Here is a 26,047-nt window from a genome sequence, read left to right on the forward strand (position 1 = left end):
TTTCACCCCATCTGACCCATGAACCAAAATTTTACAAACATAACAAAAAAACCAAAACAAAATATCAGGTCGGAAAGGTCGTGTCAGCTGCCCTTAGTATATAAAAACATATAGTACGTCATCACATACAAAAAAGTCAGAAACTGGCAAAATACCAGTTTGTAACGGTCATGTCAGAGCCTCTAACCCGGCACACCCACGTCCCTTATTCAATTTCATTATGGTTTTACACAATATATTTTTGTGTTTAATATCAAACAATCTACAGAAATTTTCTTAATAATTGTCTATAATTTTTTACATTTCAATTTTCAATTATGGAAAGGTCATGCCAAACACGTTAATATCACCCCATCTCAATACATAACAAAAAACAAAAACTGACAAAACATCAGGTTGGAAAGGTCATGTCAGACCACCTTAAAGTCACCGCCTCCCAAACATGTTAATTTCATCCCCTAGCCATGGACCAAAATTGATACAAATCTAGTGTGTCAATACATTAAAAAAAACAAAAACTGACAAAACAATGTCATATCAGACCATTTTGGCCAATCTTATCGATGGTGTGTCAATACATAACAAAAAAACAAAAACTGACAAATAGCTGGGCGGAAAGGTTGTGTCAAAACCCCTTAAATCCCCTTCCCCTGGATCTCCCCTCCCCCCTCTCAAACACATTCTGGGTGATTTCTAGGATCCTTTTTGATGTATAGAAATTGAAAATAAAAACAGTACAATCTCACAAGTGTATACGATCTGATATAAATTAGTATCGTATTTACACTGCAAAGTATAAATAGTAATGATTATTGTTTAGTGTTGTCATTCTGAATGTCATTGTTGTCACTTTGTTATAGGTTATAGGTTCCTTATGTGCTCAACTTTATTTTTTATATATTCTACGATTGCATCAGACAAAATAAGTAACTAGAAATTAAATTCAGAGCCTAAAAAGTTTTGTTAAGGAGATATGATGATGTTCTGGGCTATGCTTGAAGTTTGGTGGTGTAGAGAAAAGATATTTTGTAAACCTATCCAGTAGGAAATGAAGTGTACAAATAATATTGTTACACTCAAACTTAAAATATACAATATATAAACAAAAATGTATTTAATCTAGTACTACTGACTGAATAATCATTATTACTGTTTCCACTGTTCGTATCACTATTTTAGTCCTTACTTTCTGAATTGTCCATCTAATATTCTATTCTAGTTTGAAATGGCGCACGGACGGCAGCACTGCTGATTTACTCTATAACTGCAGCAGCTGCGCTGATCACATGTGCTAATGTCTCGTATTGCTAATTACCTGAGTGACCTAATTGTGATGAATGAAAATGGCCGAGAAATACCAAATGCAGTGTTTGGTAGTTGCAAAGAAACTTGTCTAAAAAACACATTTTTCAAAGAAATTTGAGGTTTCAAAATTCAAAATTCAAAAAACTTTTATTGTCCAATTACATACACAATACATACAATTGGAAATGTGTCGTTTGATACACTACATACATAACAATTATAAAATTATATAGAGTTTTACTGTACATCATTCACATAAAACTTGTTAGTACAACAAAAAAATAAAAGAGCACACGTAACTTAAACTAAAACTTAATGTATTGTGGAAAGACTAGGCGTATTGCAGATTATTGCAAATTATTGAAGTAAATATCTTAATGATGATGATCTCAATTTAAGAACGTTATATTAACAATTTTAAAACCGTTGTAAATCTTGTGTATAAAAAGTTAATTTAAAAATTTTTTAAAAAATGACGGTCTATAAAGTGTATTCATTTCTTAATTTTTCGATTTCTCCATTTTGAAATATAAATATAAATAAAAAGCAAACAATACATGACTTCTAATATAGACTAATGGATAAAGGGGAATAAAAAGGTGCCCTAGCCGGAATGGTGCTAGTATCAGACTTGCGGTTTTGGAGGAGATAGAGGAACAAATTTTGGCTTAGTGCTATTATAATATTAGATAGATAGATATTTTTGTATTTTAATCTGTGGATTACCTTACGACATGGCAGAAATGTCTTTTATTGGTCTGAAGAGGGTAATGTTGAAGAAAACACAGTGTATAAGCATAGGCACCGCGATAAAACTGTATGGACAGTGTGCCTATGTTAACATTGTGTCTTTTTTCTGTTTATGCAATCAAAACCATCATTCAGTATTGTAGGCCAATCTTCAAGGAACATTTTAGTCATTTTTTTTTTCATACGACGCTACGTTCCGGAATTACAATTTTTAAATTAATATGGTGTCCTGAAATCCTCTGAAAACGCTATGTTATTTTCGTTGTGTTTAACGCTATTCATTATATTCTGTTCTGTTCTAGGCCCATGTTGAAGAAGGTAATGTTGAAGTTGAAAATCAAGAAGCTAATGTAGAGGAAATGGAGGAGAGATCTGGAAATGTAAGTTTTCCTCCCTTTTTATCTTTCAATTTTGGGAGCCTGTATTTATAAGACATTGCAAAATTGTGATGTTTTCGCGAAAAGTGGAAAGAGAATTGTGAAAGGATAGTTTGAGCAATAACATATTTAAGAGAAATACACCTATTTCAAGAAACGAAAGATATCTTGGATCGATGACAACAATACTGTGCAGGGAAGCGTATTTTCGGAGGACAAGTTATTTTAAAAACGTGTACTTGCTTGACGAATCCTTTGTCCATTAAATCATTTAATACGCTCTAATGTATAAGTAATTATTTCATGTGTGTAGTAAACTGCAAAAATATCATTGCCTCACACCCCAATGGTGTGTGTGTGGAGGTTCCCCGCTGCATGATCCGGTTTGTAGACACAAACAATAATTTGGTACATTAATCACGTATTCGGTCATTTTACTAACGCTATTCCATTGTTTGACGTTCATCATAGAGGTGAAATACATATTGTAGACGACAAGAAACTTAAATCGTGAAAATAAAAGGTCACGAAATATTTGGAAATGTAAGATCACGAAAATTTATGGCCGCGAAGATGTTGGGTTTTAAAGTATATACGGTATGATCAGCTCATTTTACATGAAAAGCAGAAGTACGTATTCATGAATGGTTTAACGTAAAGAATTATATACAGATAATAATGTTCTTGTTATGCCCAGAAATGTACTTTCTTTTCACAGCACATATTCAACAATAATATCCTTTTCGATCTGCTAAATCAGGGAAGAGTATAACTTTTTCCTTGCTAAATTAAGGTCTTGGGGTTGTAATTGTATGTATATAATACAAGACGAAAAACATTTTATAAGTCAATGCTTCAATTATTTTTTTAGCAGGGTGATGTCTGATTGCACCAGCAAGTTGGATTTTTGGATTTCCGTTTATTTGCATTTTTAGACACTCATTTTGTAACAAATCTAATTTGGATAAAAACAGGGAATATGTTTTATCAGTCACTGGTGTTCTTCAAAGATATTCTGGTTGGGTAGATTTGGTGAATTAAGCTGTTTACACTCTGTATACTCTACAGAATAATTTTCTCAAGTTCTTTATTTTTGTGTGACTACTAATCACGAAGGATTTTTTTTTTTCATAAGGTGATTGAATAGATACCTATAATCCTAAAAATGTAAGAAAAGACCAAATTGTGTTTCAATAAATTGGTTATAATACATACATATAATACACTGTTGTAATTGGTAAATTTTGAACTTTGAGCTCTTATATCTCGAAAACGCTTCCTATTCTGATCAATTACCTTCCAGATTCGTAATCTGCGGAAATCTGGTTTAGAAAAGTTGGATGGCAATTTGTCCTCTTTCGGGTGGTGATACTCCCCTTCCTGCCACCACACTGCTTTCATGGTGGAAACAATATTTGATTGGAACCCTCAGAAAAAAATGTGTGTTCCGTAATCGACGCCATGTTGTTATTGTGTATAGGTTCTACATCAAATTTTCCTTTATTATGAATTCATTTATATATATTATTTAGATTATTTGAAGATATATATATAAGTAACTATTTTATTCAACTGAATAATACTCAAAAAACACTTCTCGCATATATTGTGTGGCATGCCATGTGACCAAAACAAAATCTAGGTACTTGTAATACAATATTATCTGTTCGTATGTTGGCCTTTCTGCATGCGACCTTTCGCTGCTTTATTGCAGTAATTAGAAGAAATGTTTTTTATTATTAATGGCTACAATAGACTTTCAGCTAAATATTACAAGTACAAAAATATTTGATCAAAATCTTGACAGTGCGATGACATCACGATGGAATATATGCTACAAAACGTTGTGATGAATGTATATATGTGTGTTTTATAAATACAGGCTCCTTTAGTCGGTTTGTGATTGGGACAAATTGATCAATACATTGGTTACAAAAATGTGTATTCTCAGATAGAACCTATATGGTAACCAGAAGCTTAAATGAACCTACTGATTTATTTATTTAGCTTGAAGCAAAAGTTAAACCTAAAGTTTGGGAAAAGCAGAAGAAGAAAGTGCATAAGAAAAAAAGCGGAGGAGGAAATGCTAAGAAAAAGCAGAAAGTCAAAAAAGCTTTATTAAGTAAAGAGAAGCAAAATGGCATAGTATCTCCAGTGTCTTCTAAGGTATGTAAAATCTATTAAGAAAGCAAAGATTTCTAGTAATAAGTGTACCAATTTAAAAAAATTAAATCTCAATGATTTCAAATGTTTACAATATCTTTATCATAAAAAAAACTTGGCCATAAGCGAGATCACTCAACTATGACGTCATCAAGGCAGCATTTTGCGAATTCACCATATCAACCATATATATTTCATATTAAATTCACTACAGTATATATATATATATATATATTATTTAAAAAAAGTTGGTTTGCAGTGGCGGACGCAGCGGTGTTGGCCTAGTGGCCCTGGCAACACCCTAAATTTCATACTAAATGTTTTTTCTGCCACTAAATTGAAATTTAGATCCCATTTCAACGTATAAAATATCCATATATAATGTTAGGCCATGACTGGAAGAGAATATTTGTAAATTGGCAGATTGCATGATAAAATGTAACCACCAGAGTCACCAATACCACGCACAATGTATCGGTGGTCAGCACATATTTTTTTTTATAGATATGAGAGGTTCGAAAGAAGGCCAACACACATTGTGTTCGGGAAAAACCTGTCATATGTGGATTTGTTATTAATGCGTTTTGCCGACCGGAGGTTTTCCATAACCTAAGAACAAATCATAATTTTGCGTATAGTTTTGTATTTCCGTGTAGTACCCTATTTATCTTAATTTTCGTCTGAAATATTAGTCCGAATTTCCGTAGTAATAATGGACGTTCCGAACTTTGAAATAACAGCGTTATACCTGTAGCAAATCAAGTTTTGGTGCTGGTGAAATTGTTTTAACTGTTTTCTTAAGGTATGTTCAGACTCACGGCGTTGGGTTTGTTATCTAACGCAAGACGTACGGTAATCCGTGGCGTTAAAAGTCAAGGTGTTCAGACACAACGATCAACATTCTGATCATGCATACCGTCATGACAAATGCATTACATTTTACTGTATTTTTTATGTCATTCCTTTTAACCGAATAGAGTACATTCCAATACATGGAAAGAATACCGTCTGTATATAAGCGATATATTTATTTAATAAAAAAAAAAGTTTCATGTTATGTCTTCAACAAGTATATAATGTCACATACTGCTGACTGTAATAGTACATTTCGGAGATGATGATAAAGCATAGTAAACAGCCCTAAGAAATGGAAAAAAAATCTGATTGTGACGTCACAAGCAGAATGTTTTCTACAGAGGAGATTGGAATTTTGGGGTTGATCGTCATCAGCTTGGCAGTTTCATTTGTAAATGATTAATGCATCGTAAATCATTAAAATCAATATTTCCTGCAACTTTTTTTGAAAATCGATTTTTTTAATTTGTTTTTTATGCTCATTTTTACAGAAATATTCAGCCTAGCCTATACCAGCTAGCTTGTACAAGCCTATACAAGCTATGTACACGAACCAATAATGCGCATGCGCTAGATACAATTTTTCTTTTTGTGTAGACTCCATTTAATTTTCCGATCGCATAAATATAGACCAAGGAACTGGTCCTACTTTTCTTTACCACTGTATAATAGGCTAGCTAGAGGAAGGAGCGAGAGTAGGAGCGAGTAGGCCTAGCCTAGCCAGAATCCATAAGAGAGGCAGCGATGCTACTGCAGATGGATCTACCACAAACCCTATTATATATATTATTTGAAGCGAGGAGGTGAATGGTACATGTATATTTTTGGTTTTAGTTTATCAACATTCAAAATTGTATTTATTTTATTTTTTTTTTTGTCTTGTGTTGGTTCGTCCCACTTTTATTATCATACTCTGTTATAAATATTATATTTTTTAAACATATTTTTTCCTCTCGTTTATGTCTTACAATGTTAAAAGTAATTGTAATAAAAACATTGCATTCATTATTTTACATTTAAAAAAAGTAATTTAAATATATAAAATAATTAACAAAATGCCTAATAAAAGACGATAAAAATTGATTAAAAACATACTTTGTTGTACAGTTGTAATTATTCTATAAAGCTCGTGTTCGTGTTCGGGTAGAGAGGCTATAAACTCAGGGGAGGAATATAAAATACCCTCCCTTTTCACCAAGACAAAAATGAATGAGATGAGTAAGAAGAATGCAAAAGTTTGAAAAATAAGGTATTTAGAATGGATAGGATGGAATGATGTATTTAATGAAAACCGTAAGGTTAGAGTCCATACACTGTGCAAAAATAGTATTTTGGCTCTGTGTGTATGTGAGACGCTTCATACCCGGATGTAAAACTTTTATATATATATATATATATATATCTATACCAATAAAAAGACTTAAAATAACTTTATACATCAATATTAAAATATTTGTATATCTATTAAATTAAATATATATATACATATTATACATATACTCATCACAGGTACAGAAAAATTCAAAACGATAAAGATGGAAAAGTCGCTAAAATCGAAATTCGAAACCGGAACAGTTTGCTTGATATGCAGATTTTTCTTAACCTTTAGACCACTGGGGTTTTTATGGTATTTTTTTTTTTTATGGTAATTGTGTTTATGGCTCCCACAATTATTATGTATTACTTACTGTAGGCCTAGGCTAGATGGTTATCTGCCTCAAGCGGATAAGCCGTTGTAATTGTAGTGTTTCTTTTTTTTTTCACGCTGCTGCTTTAGCCAGCTACATACATGAGGACTACTCATTCAGAAGCTATAAGCAAACAGCAGTTATAGTTCTAGAGGCTGATGTTTTTGATAATTTGTAAACTGGGTCGGGGTCGGGGTCATGCTTAAATTACAAATTCCAAAGCAAGTCTGGGAGAAGAGACTCTATGAAAACATTTGCTAATAATACAGTATTATATAGATGCATGTAGACAGTAATCTGTAAAATCTTGTTCAATAAATAATGACTTTGTTCTTGCTGTCAACCTAGGCCATTATTATAATAACTCACTGTCAAATAATCCAAACATTATTTTGGCTGTCTAGGCTGGTATTTACAATACCATTTGACTGTCAATCTAGACCGATATAATACTGTAATTCGCTGTCAGATAATCATTGAATTATTATCAAAACAGTCCATATAATAGTCAAGTTTTTGTTTGTAATAAATAGGATACATGTTCACACTTGATGCATATAGGCTTGATGAAGTGACCCCCAGACTTTACCTTAGCAATAAAATAAACTAAAGTGACAGAAATTGAGTCTGTTTAGTAAAATAAAGTAATATTATTTAGACATCATTTTTATTTAAATTATTTAATAAGCACATCATCTTTTATAGATTCAGTATTTTTTATTTTTCAATTTCAATTGCACAATTATGACATCAAAGTATGAATTATTGTTGTATTTTACTTCAAATACAAAAGTTATTCACTTCTATAACAAAAACATAATGTGTATTCACTTATAAAAAGAGAAAAGAAACATTTAATTATAACCCAAAAAACATTGTCTGACAATTTAAGTTTTTTTTCAGGTAAATAATTGTTTGGTTAACGTGAATAACTATTATGTGAAAATAAAATGACACATTCAACAATTTCAAAATTTGAAATAAAAAATATTTTTGTTATGTCAACAAGCGAGCAGCGTTTTTTGTAAGAAATATTTCTTGTTTATTCTTCTTTCCACCACTTTTTATTCGCGACTTTACTCTACAACATTTTGTAACTTGGTAAACATTTAACTGAAGCTGTCAGAGCCACGTAGCGTAGTTACGCGAGATTTCCTGAAATTCTTAAATTGATCATAACTTCGAAACAAATAAATATTTTTAAACAAAATTTGCAGCCATGTTTGCTTTACATTACTAGTTAACTTTTTTATCGCTACCGAATTTTGTAACATTAGAAAGTGAACAGTGTTTGAAATTTTAAAATGCTTCATATCAATTTCTGAATAAATTAGCGTGTGTGTGGATACAACCACGGGTGTTTCAAACTCTAAACTTGACGATTAGGTACGTACATATAGAACGTTCATAAAAATCAAGATAAAGTGTCATTTTGTCGGCCAGTTTTACTAGTTATCTTGAATCTAATTTGCTGTGTTTATTCACATTTAAAGGATTCATACAAAATATTTTGTTTGAAATTTTAAAATCCTTTCATATCATCTTTAAGTGGTAAATCATTTATTTTTTTTGCATTTGGTTAACAATAAAACTGAGAATGTCATCCATTTATTTCCTAGAGGCCTATTAAAAAACCAAAGAAATTGAATTGGGATATTTAATTTAATATTAATGAATTTATAAAATAGGATATGCCTAAATAGTCCTAGGCTAGGCCTATAATGTTAGTAGTACAGTAGTTAAACAGCCTATACTACTATTACTAGGCCTAGCCTGTTACTATACGGACTATGCCTATGGCTACTATACCTAGCTCGTTAGGTAGAGGCTAATCTCGAGACTATCTGATAGGGCCTAGGCCTAATTAGGCTAGACTCCTTAGTAGGCCTAGTTTAGTAAGGCTAAGATATGCTTGGATGGTTCAATGTTTTATTTAGCTAGGTTGTTATGTGTATAAAATATGAATCAAAACACTTGCGGTTTACAGTAATAATTTCACGTAAGTAAGGCAGTGTCTATCTTCTGTCTCTGGTGTGGTTTAAATTAATTATTCGGGTATTGCGATATATTATTGGTTTTCTTTGCAATAAAGCATCATCTTGCATAAAGCCGATTTTCCATTACCAAATATACTTGCGCAAATCAAACATTCTTGACCACCTCAAAAAAAGTAGATGAAAATATTAATATGCATGCGCTCTTTCAATTCGTGCAAATAAATTCATTCAGTGAAATATAGAACATAAAAATAGGTACCTGGTTAAAAGCTACCACTTTTAGCTTTGGTATGGCATACATAAAGAGATGCTGATTAGACCACGTACCTTTCTCTGATCATAGAGCATTTGGTAAACTTCTGTTGATGATGTTTTTTATCAAATTCGTGAAAAATAAATAAAATGGCTTGTATATCCCAGGACAGCCATCATCATCATTTATAATTACACGTGTTTAAAAAACATTAGAGAACTAGTTATAAAGTCCAAACACATGCCTTAGGCTACATTAAGTCAAAGCATATTTAAGCCAATTATTTTGTTTAATGTAGTTGATATGGCACTGCTGATATATGTCTGTTTCGATCCTTAGTTAGGGAGGTGGCTATTGATCAGATCTCCTGCATAACAAAACATATTCTATGCAGGCGTGCATATTGCACTCATCAGCTAGGAAAACTATAGTGTAATACTCTCAACATTATAAAACAACTCAACAATTAATTAAAACTTGTAGTATAAAATATAAAAGAGTTAACAACTTGTTAATAAAATGGATGTTAAATAGAACGAGATGACATTAACTACTCACTCACCGTAAATTATCGAAGGTTTTTTTTCCCTTTTCATAGTACGGAACGTCACAGCTGAGTTCAAATGGGCGGCTCTTATCTGATCATTTAGATCTCCTGCATAACAAAACATGCATTGTCTATGCAGGCGTGCATATTTCACTCATCATCACCCTCAACATTATATAAAACAACTCAACAATTAGTTACAACTCATAGTAAATGTTATGAGACAAAGTTACAAAATTGGATATATAAAAGAGTTAACTCAACAACTTAACAACAAGTTTATGTTAAATGAAATGACATTAACTACTCACCATAAACGATCAAAGAAGCCACGGCTGTGATGCTGGGTATATATTTTCCCTGTCCGAGTGGGATGGCACTGGGCGATAGAACTTGTATTTTATCCCACTTCGGATGCTAGATTGCCTAGCCTAATGGGTTTTTGTTTTGAATTTAACTGTTTATTTTGTTTTTTTTAAAACATTTTTTTTTTTACATTAGTGATTAACTTTATTAAAACTGCGGAATGGCGTATTAAAGTTTTTCTTTTTTATTAATCTTCATTATTCATGTTTTTGGGGACAATACAAGAGGTTTTTATAGTATATATTACTATTTCTGGAAAAATTTGTCCCAGTTACAAAATCTTATTCTGAACATTTTGTTACATTCAAAAATATTTTTACAGGAAGAAGAAAAAGAGAACTCTGAATGCGGATCAGAAGGAGATGATGATGATTGTGATGATAAATCAAAGATTTCTGGGTATGTCATATGTGTAATGTTTTTAGTCTAATGTTTAATATGTATGTTTTTCATATCTATTTAAGAACCTATAAAGTATCCATCACTTCTATCATTCACATTTTTAATATTAATACTTGTTTGTTAGTCAAATGATTTTGATGATTTCCATGAAGTGTTAAAATAAAAAAAAATAAAAATCTCATCTTGTTTGAAAATGGAGTTGGTAAGTGATTTATTTACACAAACAAACATTCCACCGTACACTCTCTATTTGCACGACGGATTGAACGTGGACGAATTTATTCACCAGGCTATACATATTTTTTCACATCACATGATACATTGGTCTATTAAATCACACCACAACTGTACTACATTGAATATTTTATTATTACACTACAGTACTTTAATTTTAAACTGAAATTCATGACAACAATATTTAATATGCATATATAGGTCTAGAATAGTTAGTAAGTAGGCCCTACCCCCACCGTTTACGTACAATACATGTTTTTTAAATTCGGCCTAGAAATTTACAATGTCTATTTAGGAATTAGCTTTGTTTAAAAAATCGGTTCCCCGTCAAGTCTATAAATTGAAGAATATGAAATCATCTACACATGCATCACAACGATATTTTATTATCCATTTCGTGGTTAAAAATCAAAAGTTTACAAAATAAAGGCAAATTGCGGCGTGCATGCAAATAGCAGAAGTGTCAGACTTTTTGTAAGGTCGTGCATGCCTTAGTGGTGGATCGAGTGTGGGTTGGACAGTCTAGGCTAGCTTTCGAAATAGTCCTGGCTGTTTCACATTAATTTCTGGTTTGTTCTCCCAATTTCGATATTTCATTCTTTAATCGTCTAACTAACTTGATGTATGATGTCCGAAACGATATAGTGGGTTAAACCTAAGAAATTTAACTATCAAAGCAAAAACAACTTGTTGAAGCTGGCGGTCAAAAAAATCAAAACAACAACAATGGTAACTTTTTTGGGTGGGTGGCCGATGAATTTCGTCTCTGCATTTAACGTGTTTCTAATATATCATGATAACTTTGTAAGATCATGATAATTAACAGGCTCTCCGAGAGCATGTTAGCCGGAATTAACGTGATAAACAAGATCACGTTAACGGCTTCCTGCAGGTTCACATAGAACATCATGATAAAGAAACTCACGATCATTTCTGAATGTGAACCTAGCTATTTTTTCAGTATATTTTTAATTACCACAGACACATTAAAGGCCAGGTGCGGGCCAAAAATTTCTATTGATCCAATAATTATCAATCTATAGTTTCTCCTATTTTTCATAATTTTTGGGATTTTATTTGTGTTACACGAGCTTGTTGAAAATAATCACTTTCTTTACACAGTAAAATCTCTTTTCTTTTGTACACAAATGTTGTAAATAAAGAGGCATTTTTTAAAAAACTATGTGTAAAAAATTATATCAGTGTTTTGAGTGTGCTTTTCATTTAAACATTAGCAGGAGTCTTTCTAACCGCTGAGAATATATTGAGACACCTGAAGACTTCACGTGAGCTTGACGAACTGACTAAGAAAATTATTACTATAGATTTTCACTTCATACACGCTTATCATTGAACAATATTTGTGTGTGTGTCTTGTACGCCTCATTTACTCTCATTTTTTTGCATAAAACTGTTAATATAATAAATCGTATCATGAGTTTTGGCAATGTCCATTTCTTTCTTTACTTTTTGTATTTTGTTCCTAGGACCAACAATAAATTGTTCAAAACATACATATTTATCATGAACCAGGTCGCTGTTTCTAATTTTACTATCATACATATTTACGAATTTTATTTTCAGAGATGAAGACACAAACATTACATCTGATGAAGTTGAGGATGAAGACTGGAATAATTACCAAAAAGATACCAAAAGAAAAGAAAAAGTTCTAGAAAGTCAATCAAGAGAGTCATACTTGGTTCACTGTCCATACTTTCCAGATGTAATTTTTTTTATTTCTGTTAATTTACATACTCATTTTAATGTATCCAGACTTTAATTTAAGGAAATCAATAGTTCTCGTAAATTCTTTTTTCCCCTTATTTTAAAGATATTTCAAATCTTTAGATTCATATTCCAGGGATGATGGGGAGAGATATCTACTAGGAGCCGAGGTCATTGATTCGATTTAGAATTCATGTTCTGTGCCTGTTGTGTTTATATATATTTCATTAATTACACCTATCCTTGGAACAGAATGAATTTCGTAAATCACGGCTAGCTCAGTGAGTAAAACGGCGTTGTGAATGATAAATATCACCCTTAAAGCAAAAAAATCCAAAATTATCAAAACCATGGAAATTTAACAAAATGTAAATGGATAAAAAAAAACATACACACAAACAAATCCAAATGGTTTAATGCGTGTTTTCATTCATTTATGTCCACTTTAGTGTCGGGCGCGCATCATCTAATTTCGACTACCACCACCATGTGCACTTTTTTGTGTTGATTTCAAGTCTGTAAGCAGCTGTAATTTTAATAATCAAATACTTCAAATTACCAATTGATATTTTATCATTGAAATGAAACGACTTATTGAGTTCAAGCAGGGAAAAGTACTTTTATCAGAGTGCGATTTTATTATACACTCCTCCCATGCGAAGTATATAACCACATATTAATGCAGAACAAAATAATTACTACTAAATACCACTGGGGTTAATTAGGATTGAGGAGCAGACAAAATTTTGCTTATTAATATCGCTTCCCATTTTATTACAACAAAACTTTTTACGCATCAGGACTATACATGAAAAATAGTTATAATCGTTTATTATTGGATAAAGATCAGTATTAATTTAAGGTACTTTTGATTAACAACAAACATAAACTTTAAAATGTGTGTAAGAACCATGGCGATTCGGTAACTTTCATATAAAGTATGATCATGACGAACCATGTACTTAGCGTGACCAGAAAGCGCTAGCCCCCCGCATCTCCCGTTGTCGCTATGACGTGATGTTGTTTAAGTCGGACTTAATATGTAAATAAAATGTATGTAATTTGTATACGGTTGTAAATAATCATGATTTGTATTATAACATATAGAAATTGATATCGAATTAAGCTAATATAAAAATGTATATTTCATTCTTCAATAACTGGCCAATATAACAACTCAATAAATGTTAAAAACCATTTAGTCGGCGATTTAGCCTGCCCTCTCGAGGACTAAAAAAATCAATCAAAATCCGTCTCGATTTAGTCTCGATTTGCCTGATTTGGTCGCCGATTTTGGTTTATGAAATCAAATGACGTCATTTTTTAAAGTTTTAAGTCGAACTAAAGTCCGGTTTAAGAATACGGGCGTTACACTTGTTAATATTATACAGATATTGCCTGCTTAGAGGTAAAATATAAGATTTTACATCCCCGAAGGAATGATATTACCGATATAAAAGGCAATATCTGTTATATTATATAGCCAACAACAAGTAGAATATCTGCTGGATCGTGTAGCTAGGCTAGGCCTCCTTTGTATTGAATGAGCCTGCCTAAGTAGTGAACTAACTTGCGAAGAAAAATATACAGATAATTACTAATGATTCCTTGGCAATAAAATATTCACTTAGGTCTAGGTCTTGTAAATTAACAGAAGAATTTCCATCAATAAAGCCTACATTATTTATAATAGTATTATTATTAGGTAGGCTACTAGGCCGAATAAATAATAATTCGTCTTCTTCGAGGAGACGAATCACCGGATGTTCAGCACGCCGCGCATACCAGGTTACTACCGTGAGTATCTATAGAGGGCAAATAAAAAAATGAGGGCGCTAAGTATGCATAGTTTAAATAGTTTAGTTGATTTATTTCTTCAAGCAAGTTACGTGGCGTGGCTTGTAAAACGTTGTCTCGTGATGATGTGGCCTAATCTTCGCGAGTTCGAGTCCCAGTAGATGGCTTTTGTTTATTTATCGCCAAACGCAAATTACACAGTCAATATCAAACTCCTCGAGAATTTACTGGATTTTATATGTTTAATGACAGGGACACAATAATCACGCGAAAATTACTCAGTCAATATCATCATACTCTAGAATATATACGATTTACAATCCTTGCAGCGGTAGTCATATGATGCAGTTTCAACCAATCACGTTCATGTATTTACATAGGCTGTGTAATATAATGTTTTAATTTAGCCACCATGTTGAGACTGGCTTGCATTCAACAAAAAAAGTTCCACCGTTTCAATCTCTTTACAACAGTTTCAAAGTTCAGTTTTCCCTTTACCAATTAGCTTCAGAAATGTATTTGTTGTGATAATTCAGTGTAATATTTTGTATTGTATATTGTGTAATGTGGATTCCATTGTACATTCATAAGGTATAAATATAGCTCCCAATTGAATTGCACGTCTTCTACAATATTCTATTTTTCAATGCCTTTAATTTGTATCCTTTCTGTTTTGTCAATTGAGAAAAACTTTTGCTTATTATTTTTTTTTGTGGTAAAAATTGCTAGCCTTTTATCTTCAGAGACACGCTATCATCTATATTATTGATTTCTCTCTTCCAATATAATGGAATTGCATCTGTTACACCCAAAAATGTTATTACATTAAGTTGTGAAGGTTCAAAATTATAAATAAAAAACATTGTATGTCATATAAAGATCATTTCCATTTTTTTTTTATACCACAGGTTATAAAGGATGCACTTCCCATTTACACAGATATAAGGATTATTCCACAATGTTTGAGAAAGAAAATCATTCTTGTTTTGTGGATTTGGGCAAATTGTTGACAATCTTACATAATTCTTACATAATTCTTAATGTTGTCACTACTACATTTAAACATTTGTATACCTCCAAAATGCTTATATATGAAGCCAGGTTTGGCTGTCAAAATGAGCCGAGTATAATACTATATTAATAATAATAATTTTTGGCAAAAGATGTGTAGGCCTATAGATGAAGAATTGTTTGATAGTGAGTACGTTCGTCGGCAGCTGGGAAATTAAAACATTTGTTTAAGTGAATGTTTGGGTTTGTTGGTAACTATGACCTTCGGAAGTAACGCCCCTACCCTGGACTATGTACAGTACTATAGTTTAGTTTATGATATATTTTTGTTCTGTATAGTAGGCTAGAACAATAATTTAAACTGTTACATTAAAAGTCAAATATTTCTTTGTTATTATATTCTTTGCCATTTTATTGCCATAATGATAAACCCGGCTAAAATTGATTGGGGTTTTTACATAATACTGGAGCAAGAAAGTAAAAGTTTTATTCATTATATTTTTAGGAAAAAAATGAATGGTGGTGGGTCTACATTGCTGATAGAAAATCAAAGACCTTAATCACTTTGCCAAATATGGTTTATGACTTAAAGCCTGGAAAACAGAAAGAGGTTAGTATTTTTGTTGTTTTTTTTTTTTATAAGCTTCCGCCAGAAAAGGACAATATAACTTTATTGTCCAAGTAGAACGGCACTCCGAGATTGCATACTCCACCTAATGTAAAATTCACCTACATAAGATTTCTCCGGAAATATATATATATATGAGGCATGGCATCACAAAATCGGCGTAGTGTCGGAAATAATCATTTTTTAGATTATTATATATTCATAATCTATATTCAATAAGCTTTAAAATGAGGCGTTGTTTATTAAAATTAGTTTATTATATGAAGAGTTATTAATGAAAACATACAAGTCACTTTCTAGCTCAGGAAATCTTTATTTTGAGAAAATCAACAATGAAGTAGCGACGCCTATTAGCTGGGCTTGGCCTAGCCTGCCGATCAACGCGACACAAGACTGTCTGTCAAAACTCGCTATTATCTCCTCAATAATGGCTAACTAGTCGAAAATATATCACTGTGTGGTGCATAATATTATATTTTTTGTTATTTTTAAAAAATATATGAATAAAAATAACGATTAAATTCCTAAATATTCACAAAATGTTGAAACATTCATTTCGAAAAACTATGGTGGAAGCCATGCTGTTTCATCGTAAACAAAAGCGTCGGCCAATCAGAAAGTGTAATTTATCTCTATAGCCAATCACAGTCAAGTATTTACAAATTCTTGTTAGAAATTTTAGCAACCTAACACCTTAATAAAACCAATTTCCATTGGCTAGATTATAAAAAATCCCTTAGGTTGTTAAAAATGATGGTAGCTGATATATTTTCGAACAGATAGGTACCAAACATGACATTATTCGGGTTAGCGGTTTGTTTACAAAAGCGCCGTAAAGAAAGTAGATCGAAATATTTTTAAACGCGCATGCACGCATAACTTTCTGTGAAACATGCCATTTTTTTCCCACAGAAAGTTAGTGCATGATATAAATTACAATTTTGCTAAGTTTCAATTTGAATTGTTATATGGGTTTCGATCTATGCTAAAAAAATATAAATAAAATTGCGCGTAACTTACGCTGCGCGACTCTAAAGTCATAAAACGAAATGTCCTGCACTTCTACAATCTTCTGAAAAAGTTATACGATGTAATGTTGATAATAATTAGAGATACACGTGACACAAAATTCTGGGAAAGAAAGAAGAATAAGATAGAAACTAGAATTTAATTCGTCACTTTGACGAATTATAGGTGATCATTTTTATCATTTTAATGAAATTAACATTTTTTAAACATGCATGTACGTTAACATGCGATCGTAAAAAGTTGATGTACGCCATCCTATGACATGATGCATATACACTTATAGTGCTGAGTTGTACCTATTATGTGTCATATACAATATGTACAGTATATACTGTATATCTATATACAGTGTAGCAGAGGTGAAATTACGGGACCCACATCATGTTCTAATTTTTTGGTATGATGGAATTATCATAATAAACTCGAAGATGACAATTTCGAAAGATAATGAATTGAGCAAATAAATCTGGATTGGAAGAGAATTTGACATGTAGAAGCGCAATGCGCGCTTTTTAAAATTTGTATAAATTTGACGAAAGAGAGAAAAAAACTACTTTTTAACTTCAACTGACCATTTCATAATGTCACAACATCCGATAGGCCTAATTTTTATATGAATTCATATCTACATTTCATCAGCTTTTATAATAAATTATAATCTTCAAGGTCACCTTTAATTCTGAAGAGCTGTAAGATATTCAAATGTATGGTGTAGCTGAAAATACACGACCTAGGTTATTCAAGTTTTTACGCATGATGATGTCATCAAAATGAAAATGTTGACAACTCATGAGAAAGATACTATTGAGCAAGCACATACTAAAATTTGTGCGAAAATTTGGTTAAAATAACGAAGATGCGCTCTATTGAATGTGATAACCCACACAAAAAGATAAAAATTACTAATTTTTAAATTCAAGTGGCCATTTGATGACGTCATACCATTTTGTACGTCTAATGTGTATATATATTTATATCTACAACTCATTGGCTTCCATATTAAGTTAAAAAAATGGGGGGTCATCTTCCATTCTGAAGAGTTATATTCATTTTAAAAAGGCCCTACATTTTACCATTTTTAGCACTTTTGTAAAATAAATGTGCGCATTTTGTCATTTTTAACGTGCTCGAATAGCGTTATTTTAAGTCTGAATGGACTTAAAGTCGGAGAATGTACTAAGGATTATGAGTAGAATGTGATGTATACATCAAATTTTATTTTTTACACTTTTTAAAAACCCCGCGCGCAAAAAATGTTTTTGCGCAGTATTTTTTTAAAACACGCAAATGGCCTATTTCATCTCTAAATTGATCAAAACTTAATGCGATTTCACGCGCATGACCTTGAAACGCGAGAGTTTTTATTTGCTAATATTTTTACCCTTGACCTGAAGTTTACGTGTAGTGAATTTCATTAATATATGTGATAATGAATTATGGAGATATGATTGATAATGTGTTTTCTCAAAATGGCGTATACGTGACGTCACGGATGAGTGATCACGCTGAAAAGCTTATTATGTCTAAGTTAAAGTATTTGAAAGACATTGTGTAATTTTTGTGATCATTGCCATTCAACTTTTTTAGATAATAGTTACACAAAAAGTGTACAGAAAGAAGAATAAAAACAACAATGACAACAATAACAATAAAGATTTTGTACAATAACAATAGGTGATCATTTTATTCTAAATGATCACCTAAAAATAAAGATCCTGAAAATAACAAGGGGTTATCCACCAAGTGCGGATAACCAAATAGAGGTTCCCGAGCATTCTGACTATCTATGTGAATTTTAAAATTTAGCATATTTTCACCATTTTGTTAACTTACACGTGCGTATCCTGTAACTTTTGACGTGCTCGTATAACGTGGTTTCAAGTTGAAAAGTGAATAAAATATGATGAAATTACTAAAGAAAGGTTGTAAAACAGAAATCGGGCAAAAAGTATTGACGTATATATAAATATTTTTATATTAACGTATATATATATATTTTATATTACTTTAAAAACATTAAAACAGGTCATTCCTTGTCCTAAATGTACATTTTATGGTATTCAAAATTCCAAATTAAGAGAGATAATTGACTTTTGAAAAAATCAAATGCATTATTCTGAATCTTTAGGGTCATATTTACATTTATTTTTACTACATTCTTGTACAAAATCGGGGTCAAAAATTCTATTTTTTATTCTTCTAGGTTTTACTACAATTCAATGCCAGAAAGAAAGGTGTTTTCAACTATCACATTTGCGTCATATCAGATTCTTATCTAGACCTCAATCAGTATATTCCAGTGAAGGTATGTATTACAATTTGGAAGAAAATCGAGCATGTAGAAGCGAGATGTAACTAGTGCAAAAGAGAAAAAAATTCTATTTTTCTATATCTACAACTTATCAGCTTCTATAATCATTTTTTTTTAAATGGGACATGCATGTGTTGTCATTATTTTTCAATTTAAAATTTTCAGATAATTTCCTGAAATGTGTGCTAAATTGATTAAAAATTGATTTCGTGTTTTTTTTTCACATTTGGAGCAATCATGCACGTAACAAATGATACAATATGAAGCATACGTTCAAGTTTCATTTTTGATCAATCTAAAAATGTCATAAAATCATTCTACAGTACACGATAATTTTATAAAATAAAAGTTTCCCACACATCTTACAGTCTGCAACAAAAATTGTGTAAGGAAAGAAGAATAACTAGTCACAGTTTGGCTATTGCACAACACATCGTACAACATGCACATGCTATATTATAGGCAGCATGATTGTTTGAACAGGATAGCCATAGGCATTTACATAAATTCTAATTCTATAACTACAACTCATAAATGCACACATGTTTCTATGTTGCATGTGCAACATAGAAAATTTTAAATGCTCAAGATGTCCTGAATTTTATTAGAAATTAATTTGAGCATTTTTAATATTCAAAGAAGAAATACCAATTTTTCAAAATTTTGCTGATAATAAATAAATGTCTCTTGATATGAAGCATGCGTATGTCAAGTTTCTTTGAAATATATAAATTGGTTTTAAAGGTATAATAAATCTTAGAATTGCAGAAAATCATGCGTGGTTACGCAACAAGACGATATTCTCATAAAACATAACATGTTGCATAACTATATATATATATATATGCTAAATTTTCTGGCTGTTTTACTTTAGCGTTTTGATTTAGCTTTTCGCTTTTTTTTTTTCTCCATTAAGATCCAGCCACTGATACTCACAGCATTGTCATTTTTTCAGTAATTTGCCTTTGGATTCATATATATAGTTATGCAACATGTTATGTTTTTGTGGTAAACAGTATGTCGGGGAACCAAAAATCATGCTTCGTATGAGAATGACACAACACAGATCAGCTATCAAATCATTAAAACCTGTAGCCAAACATTTTAATTCAGCTGGTCACTCGATTGCAAATTTATTGTTATTGCAATAGACCACAATGTCACATGGAGCGACAAAACTCTTTTCTGTCTACAGAGAGCCTAAGGGAAAATAAGATCCTGAATCATAGGCTACTAAATCTACCGTAGCTAATAAATGTGGTGAACTAGGACAAAATTGTAGGAAAAGGTTTTTCAGTTTTAAATGAATGTATATGTTGACCTGACATACAACAAATAAACCCCCTGTCATTCACCGCCTTCATGAAGGTAAATATGAAAATTAGCTATAAAACTCATATTTTAAGGGTATCTCTTAAACTAAAAATCCATTCATTACAATTTTTGTGGGAAACCCTGTTTTCATACCCAATGAAAACATTGAAAGCTTTTTCAGTGATCAAATACCATTTATAATAGTACCTGCTAACATTTAAGACTTCCAAATCAGTAGTTATGTAAGGATGAATGACACTGTGCGAGCGAGTCAAGGCACTTGAAAAAATTTTTTCCAGATCTGACAGAGATTTTTTATTTGGTACCGCTTCAGTTCAAGAAATGTTACACTAACTAGGCTATAGACTGCATTTTCAGGCGCAGATTTAGAGGGGGCCCCCTTTTGTAATATATATATTATGCACCCATTTACATACGATCAAGGATTTGAAAAGGGGGTACAAATCAACATTAAAAATAGTTAAAATCTTCAACGTTACGATCGGTAAAACTGACTGAACAATCAAATACAGTAGTTTATAAATTACGTCATCATGTTAATTCGGATATTTAATTAATATAGGACTAGTAAAGTAGTAAACTAGTATGAAAATATTACTTTTAAAAGAAAGCGATAGAAACAGGGGAAAAAATCAGTAGGGGGTAGAAATGTTGAAAAAATTGGTAGCCTACTGCGTGAATCGGTAGGGTTGGCAGGTATGAATAGGTGAATATGCAATTAATTCACACTTGAGTGATTTTTGTCCAAAATTAATAACTTGGGTTTACAGATCACTAATGGCCTTGTGTATGTGATTTTATTTGTAAATTGAGGGTGCCTAATAATCAGCTTTGGCTGTAAAATGTTGTTGAAATAAAAAAATAAAATAAAGTCAATCGGAGCTTCAAAATAATATAGTAAATAGCAGCCATTTTGAATTTATGCTAATTAACCCACTTCCTGAGTAAACTTAGGAAAATGGTTCGCATAGTTTAATGTCATTTAAGCAGTTATAACATAATATATGACGTCACAATTATATCTACTCATAATGCACTTAGGTGGTCTAAATCCAACCATTAAGAAAATACTGTATGGGCCCTCAAAATAAAAAATGGCGGCCATTTTGAATTTATGCTAATTAATCCACTTCCCGATGTCCAATAAAAAGGGTAGACGATGATCTAGAAGCTAGAAGCAAAAGTTTATTTTGACTTAAATTGCATTTATTGCATCACTGGAAAAGCTTTAAGTGAGTCCATTGGGTATGAAAACCTTTTGCCTTCAATTTCATCACGCTCATATGCTAGATTCAGTAGCCTATCACAAGAGTTATCCGCCAAGTGCAGATAACAAACCAAAATTTGGTTTCATGCAAAAACAGTCGGGTGAATTGCCTAGTGCTAATCAGGATTAAAAGATATTAAATTATTTTATTCCTAATGAACATGAACATGTCTAAAAGGCAAAGTACATTGTGAAAACTATATATATTTTTCAGTTAAATACGACTACAATATTTCACCCACAGCTTGTTGTAAAAGAACACAAGGAGGTGAAACGTGAGTCATCTGACGATGAAGATGATAAGGAAGAAAATGACAGTGATGGTTCAGATTATACAACCCAAGATGAGAGTGATGACGATTAAAGATAAATATCTCAATACCCTTACAGTAGTACTAAAGGGGCACATATTTTCAAAATTGGAATTGAAAACGTGCTTATTACTAAGTTTTAAGCCCGTTTGTCGCTTGTCAGTCCATGGAGCAACGGTCATACATTGGAACTTTTGATGAATTGCATATATTTAGATAATGAAAATAATTTTTTCAAACATGATTTTAAAATAATTTGTCAATTTTTTCAACAAGCTGAACTTACCTAAATACTGAACCTATTTAAATTCATAGTCCCTGCCTTGTACATGCACAGATCTAAAATCCACAAGGATACCATTAGCTTTTGACAGTCGACTAAATAATGTATTATGACTTTAATACTGTTGTTACTACTGTACATCTTATCCTTTTAATTAAAATGATTAGTTTATATTACACTAGCATATTATTTTCATGTTAAAAATAATAAAATTGTTTGCTTCAAAACACGAGTACGAGTGGACGTCATAACACTGCAAAAGTTTACCAAAATCAAGCGAACATTTTCTGAGAATAGAGTAAAGTGAATTTCAGTCAATTTATATTTGCAAACTGTGAATTATTGATTTTTTAATTTTATTTTAAATAAAGCTTTTAATAAGGTTATTGCCTGGGTCACTAGGACGCCAGCCTTCGTTTAGAAAATAGAAAATTAAAAATCTAGGCTAGGCCAAAGCTACACATAGCCTGGCCTAAACCTGTGTACTGCCAATGCGCAGTGAAATAGCTCCACGGACGAGTGCTACTAGAGATTACATTACGTCATACGTTCACTGGCACGTCAACGTAAATGTCCATTTAATCTAACCATTCATATATCTGAAATCTAAAGTCCCTATATTTGCCTGACTGCAGCTGCTGTCTCTACTTACTGTCCCAGCTTAACTTAATAATTGTAAAGAATGTATAAGAATGTTATCAACTTTCGTATGGACTTTAAAGTCCAGAGAATTTGACTTCAGAAATTGGTTCTTCAAACATTTCTTGTTTGGTACAAATTTGAAATTGTCTCAAAATGTTAAAAAAAAGGTTGGCAAGTTCTTGAGAAATATCAATATGATACAGGAAAATAATAAGTACCGGACAATTTATATTTCATATTAGCCAATCCCTCAGCATTATTGATTTACAAGTTGCATTACAACTAAACCTTTTTACACATATTTTAACAATCAAATTTGAAATAGCATTTGAATCTAAATTTTGTTTAAGAATGAAGAAATTCAATAACTTCAGTCATCATTCAGTCAATATAGAAAATGCCAGCTAATGTAGAATATTAAAAATACCACTATATATCGCCCTTTTCATGACCGGCGTAATTTTGCGAGATTCTATGGTCAAACTTTCTTTATGGATCACTGATTTTGACTAAAAATAAAACTGCACATATGCAAATTCGCAGAGTCACTGATGACCAATGAAAAAATGTGCATAACATAACATAACGTACACTGAACGTGAAAGTGCAACGCACAGGGAAATCGCTGTCATTTTCATAAGTCGTTCAGATTATGTGAAATATACCTTAAATTTGGGGAGCCAGAAAGGGGTTACCTGCACCCTAGCAAACTATGTTAACAATGTTTTTTTGCTTCCTTAGGCTATATCAATAAAAATCAAATTTTTGCTGTAGGTCGAAAACAAATTAGGATGCTTGGTCAGTACAAAAGGTCAATATGGTCAAAGTTAAAACTTTGCGTAACTTGGTAACTACTGGGTGTATTGGAATATTATTCTTTGTGTCAAACTACTCAGAAGACCCATATTTCTATTCACTCTGATGGGCAACTTTTGCCAAAAGTGGACGGAAACCCCTTTTCTGACCACTGGCCAAGAAATTAGCCATATGAATATCTCAGCAACCACTGGTCAGAAAGTGATAATTGTGGTCTGAAATTACTCGCAAAGTATATGTTTATATTTATATATATAACAATCATAAAACTGTCTGAACTGAACTTTTATTGTATCTCTTTTAAATCAGAGGCACAGTCTCAATGAGATGTGCAACAAGTTTACAGTGAAAAATAATACATACACACTTAAATATAAATACAAAACAAGAAATTAGACATAAGAACAAATTACAAAAAAAAAAAATTTAAGAAAACTGAAAAAGATTAAATACTAAGAAAATGATTAAATTAAGTTTGAGAAGGAATTGTATTATATATATCATTTCGTGTGTTCCAAGCCATGGTCAGAAAAATTTTACAATGTTTGTCGAAAATATTACTTGCTAATTCGTATACATCATGGGTCAATTGATTTGGTGTAATTTTAAATTCATTATGGATTTCAAGATCATCGAAGAATAAGTGGTATTTAAGATCTAGAGAGCTAGTAGTAAACAATTCCCAGAACATGGATAGATTATTGTTGTTTAGCTCATCTTTAAGGTTTATGAGTATTGGTTGTCTAACGTACTCAAGTCGTTTGCATTCAAATACGAAATGATATACAGTTTCCTTTTCATTACAATTACACAATAAACATATACCTGTATTTTGAGGTGACCATGCTTCTTTTCTACCTTCAAGTGGTAGTGAATTGGAGCGAATTTTAAATTTTAGGTTTGAAGCATGGTAGTTACACTTATCTAATAAGTATTTTTCTAGTTTTGGTTCATTTTTATACCTTATATAATTACTTAGTGATGGTTTATTTTTAGCATTCTCAAGCCATTTCATCTTATCTCTTATAGTGTTTTTTTCTTTGAAACCTTTAAGCCAATTATTAGCATATTCTAAGTTAAAATATTTTTGTATATCACAGTTGATTAAAATAGATTTTATATTATGTAGCCAATTCCAATTTAAAGTGTTTTCAAGTGCAAAGAGCGCTCTTAGCAGAACTTTTGGTAAACGACCTTCGTCCATGTTTTTCAATCTTTTGAAGTAGGATATTCCTCTATCCGATAGTATGGACTCAATCGATTGCCATCCAAGTTCACCATAAAGGGCTTCCTTTGCAACATACCTTGGTGCTTTTAAAAGATATTTAGCCATTTGATATTGCATATTTTCAATTTTTTGGATAGATGTTTTGCTTTCACAAAACCAAATACTGCATGCATAGGTTATACTTGGTATTCCAATGCCTTTCCAAAGTATATTACCATACATAATTCTATTGAAATCATTTTGTTCATTTATGATTGATTTTATATATGCAATAATTCTATTTCCTTTTTTAATCGTTTCATCTATATGGCATGTATCTTTTAAATGTCTTGATATGTGCATGCCTAGGTATTTATACGTGTTGGCTTCGTCTATAAATTTATTACCGATTGGCCATTTTCTATGTTTGTTAATGCGTTGGTTGGTTACAATTACATATGATTTTTCAAAATTAAATACCATTTTAAATTTTGTTGCAAAGTCGTTTGCTGCTTTCAATAATGATTCTAGATCACTTTCACTATCTCCAATTAGGATTATGTCGTCAGCCCAGAATAGGTTACCAATCTTTTTATCAAATATATTAATACCTAAATCTCTGTCCTTAATAATTTTGTTAAGTTCATTAATGTATATATTAAATAGAATAGGAGAGAGTGGACAGCCTTGTTTGACACCTTCATCAATGTTGAAGATGTCAGTTTCGTATTCACCAAAGGAGACT

At 31.6% G+C, this 26,047-nt stretch overlaps 1 protein-coding gene across 1 annotated transcript in view; it reads left to right on the forward strand.

Annotated features, from left to right (window-relative positions):
- The window catches only part of LOC144849186 (translocation protein SEC63 homolog), a 41,583-nt gene extending 18,624 nt beyond the window's left edge, over positions 1-22,959 (forward strand). Inside the window, exons 15-21 of the mRNA XM_078706220.1 lie at positions 2,358-2,435; positions 4,440-4,598; positions 10,624-10,700; positions 12,522-12,663; positions 15,979-16,083; positions 19,334-19,435; positions 22,288-22,959. Coding sequence (XP_078562346.1) covers positions 2,358-2,435; positions 4,440-4,598; positions 10,624-10,700; positions 12,522-12,663; positions 15,979-16,083; positions 19,334-19,435; positions 22,288-22,407 — 783 coding nt within the window. The 3' untranslated portion in view covers positions 22,408-22,959. The remainder of the gene's footprint in view (positions 1-2,357; positions 2,436-4,439; positions 4,599-10,623; positions 10,701-12,521; positions 12,664-15,978; positions 16,084-19,333; positions 19,436-22,287) is intronic.
- Positions 22,960-26,047: the final 3,088 nt, after the last annotated feature.

Source organism: Antedon bifida, chromosome 7 (assembly GCF_963402885.1).
Source record: "Antedon bifida chromosome 7, ecAntBifi1.1, whole genome shotgun sequence".
Lineage (NCBI taxonomy): Eukaryota > Metazoa > Echinodermata > Crinoidea > Comatulida > Antedonidae > Antedon > Antedon bifida.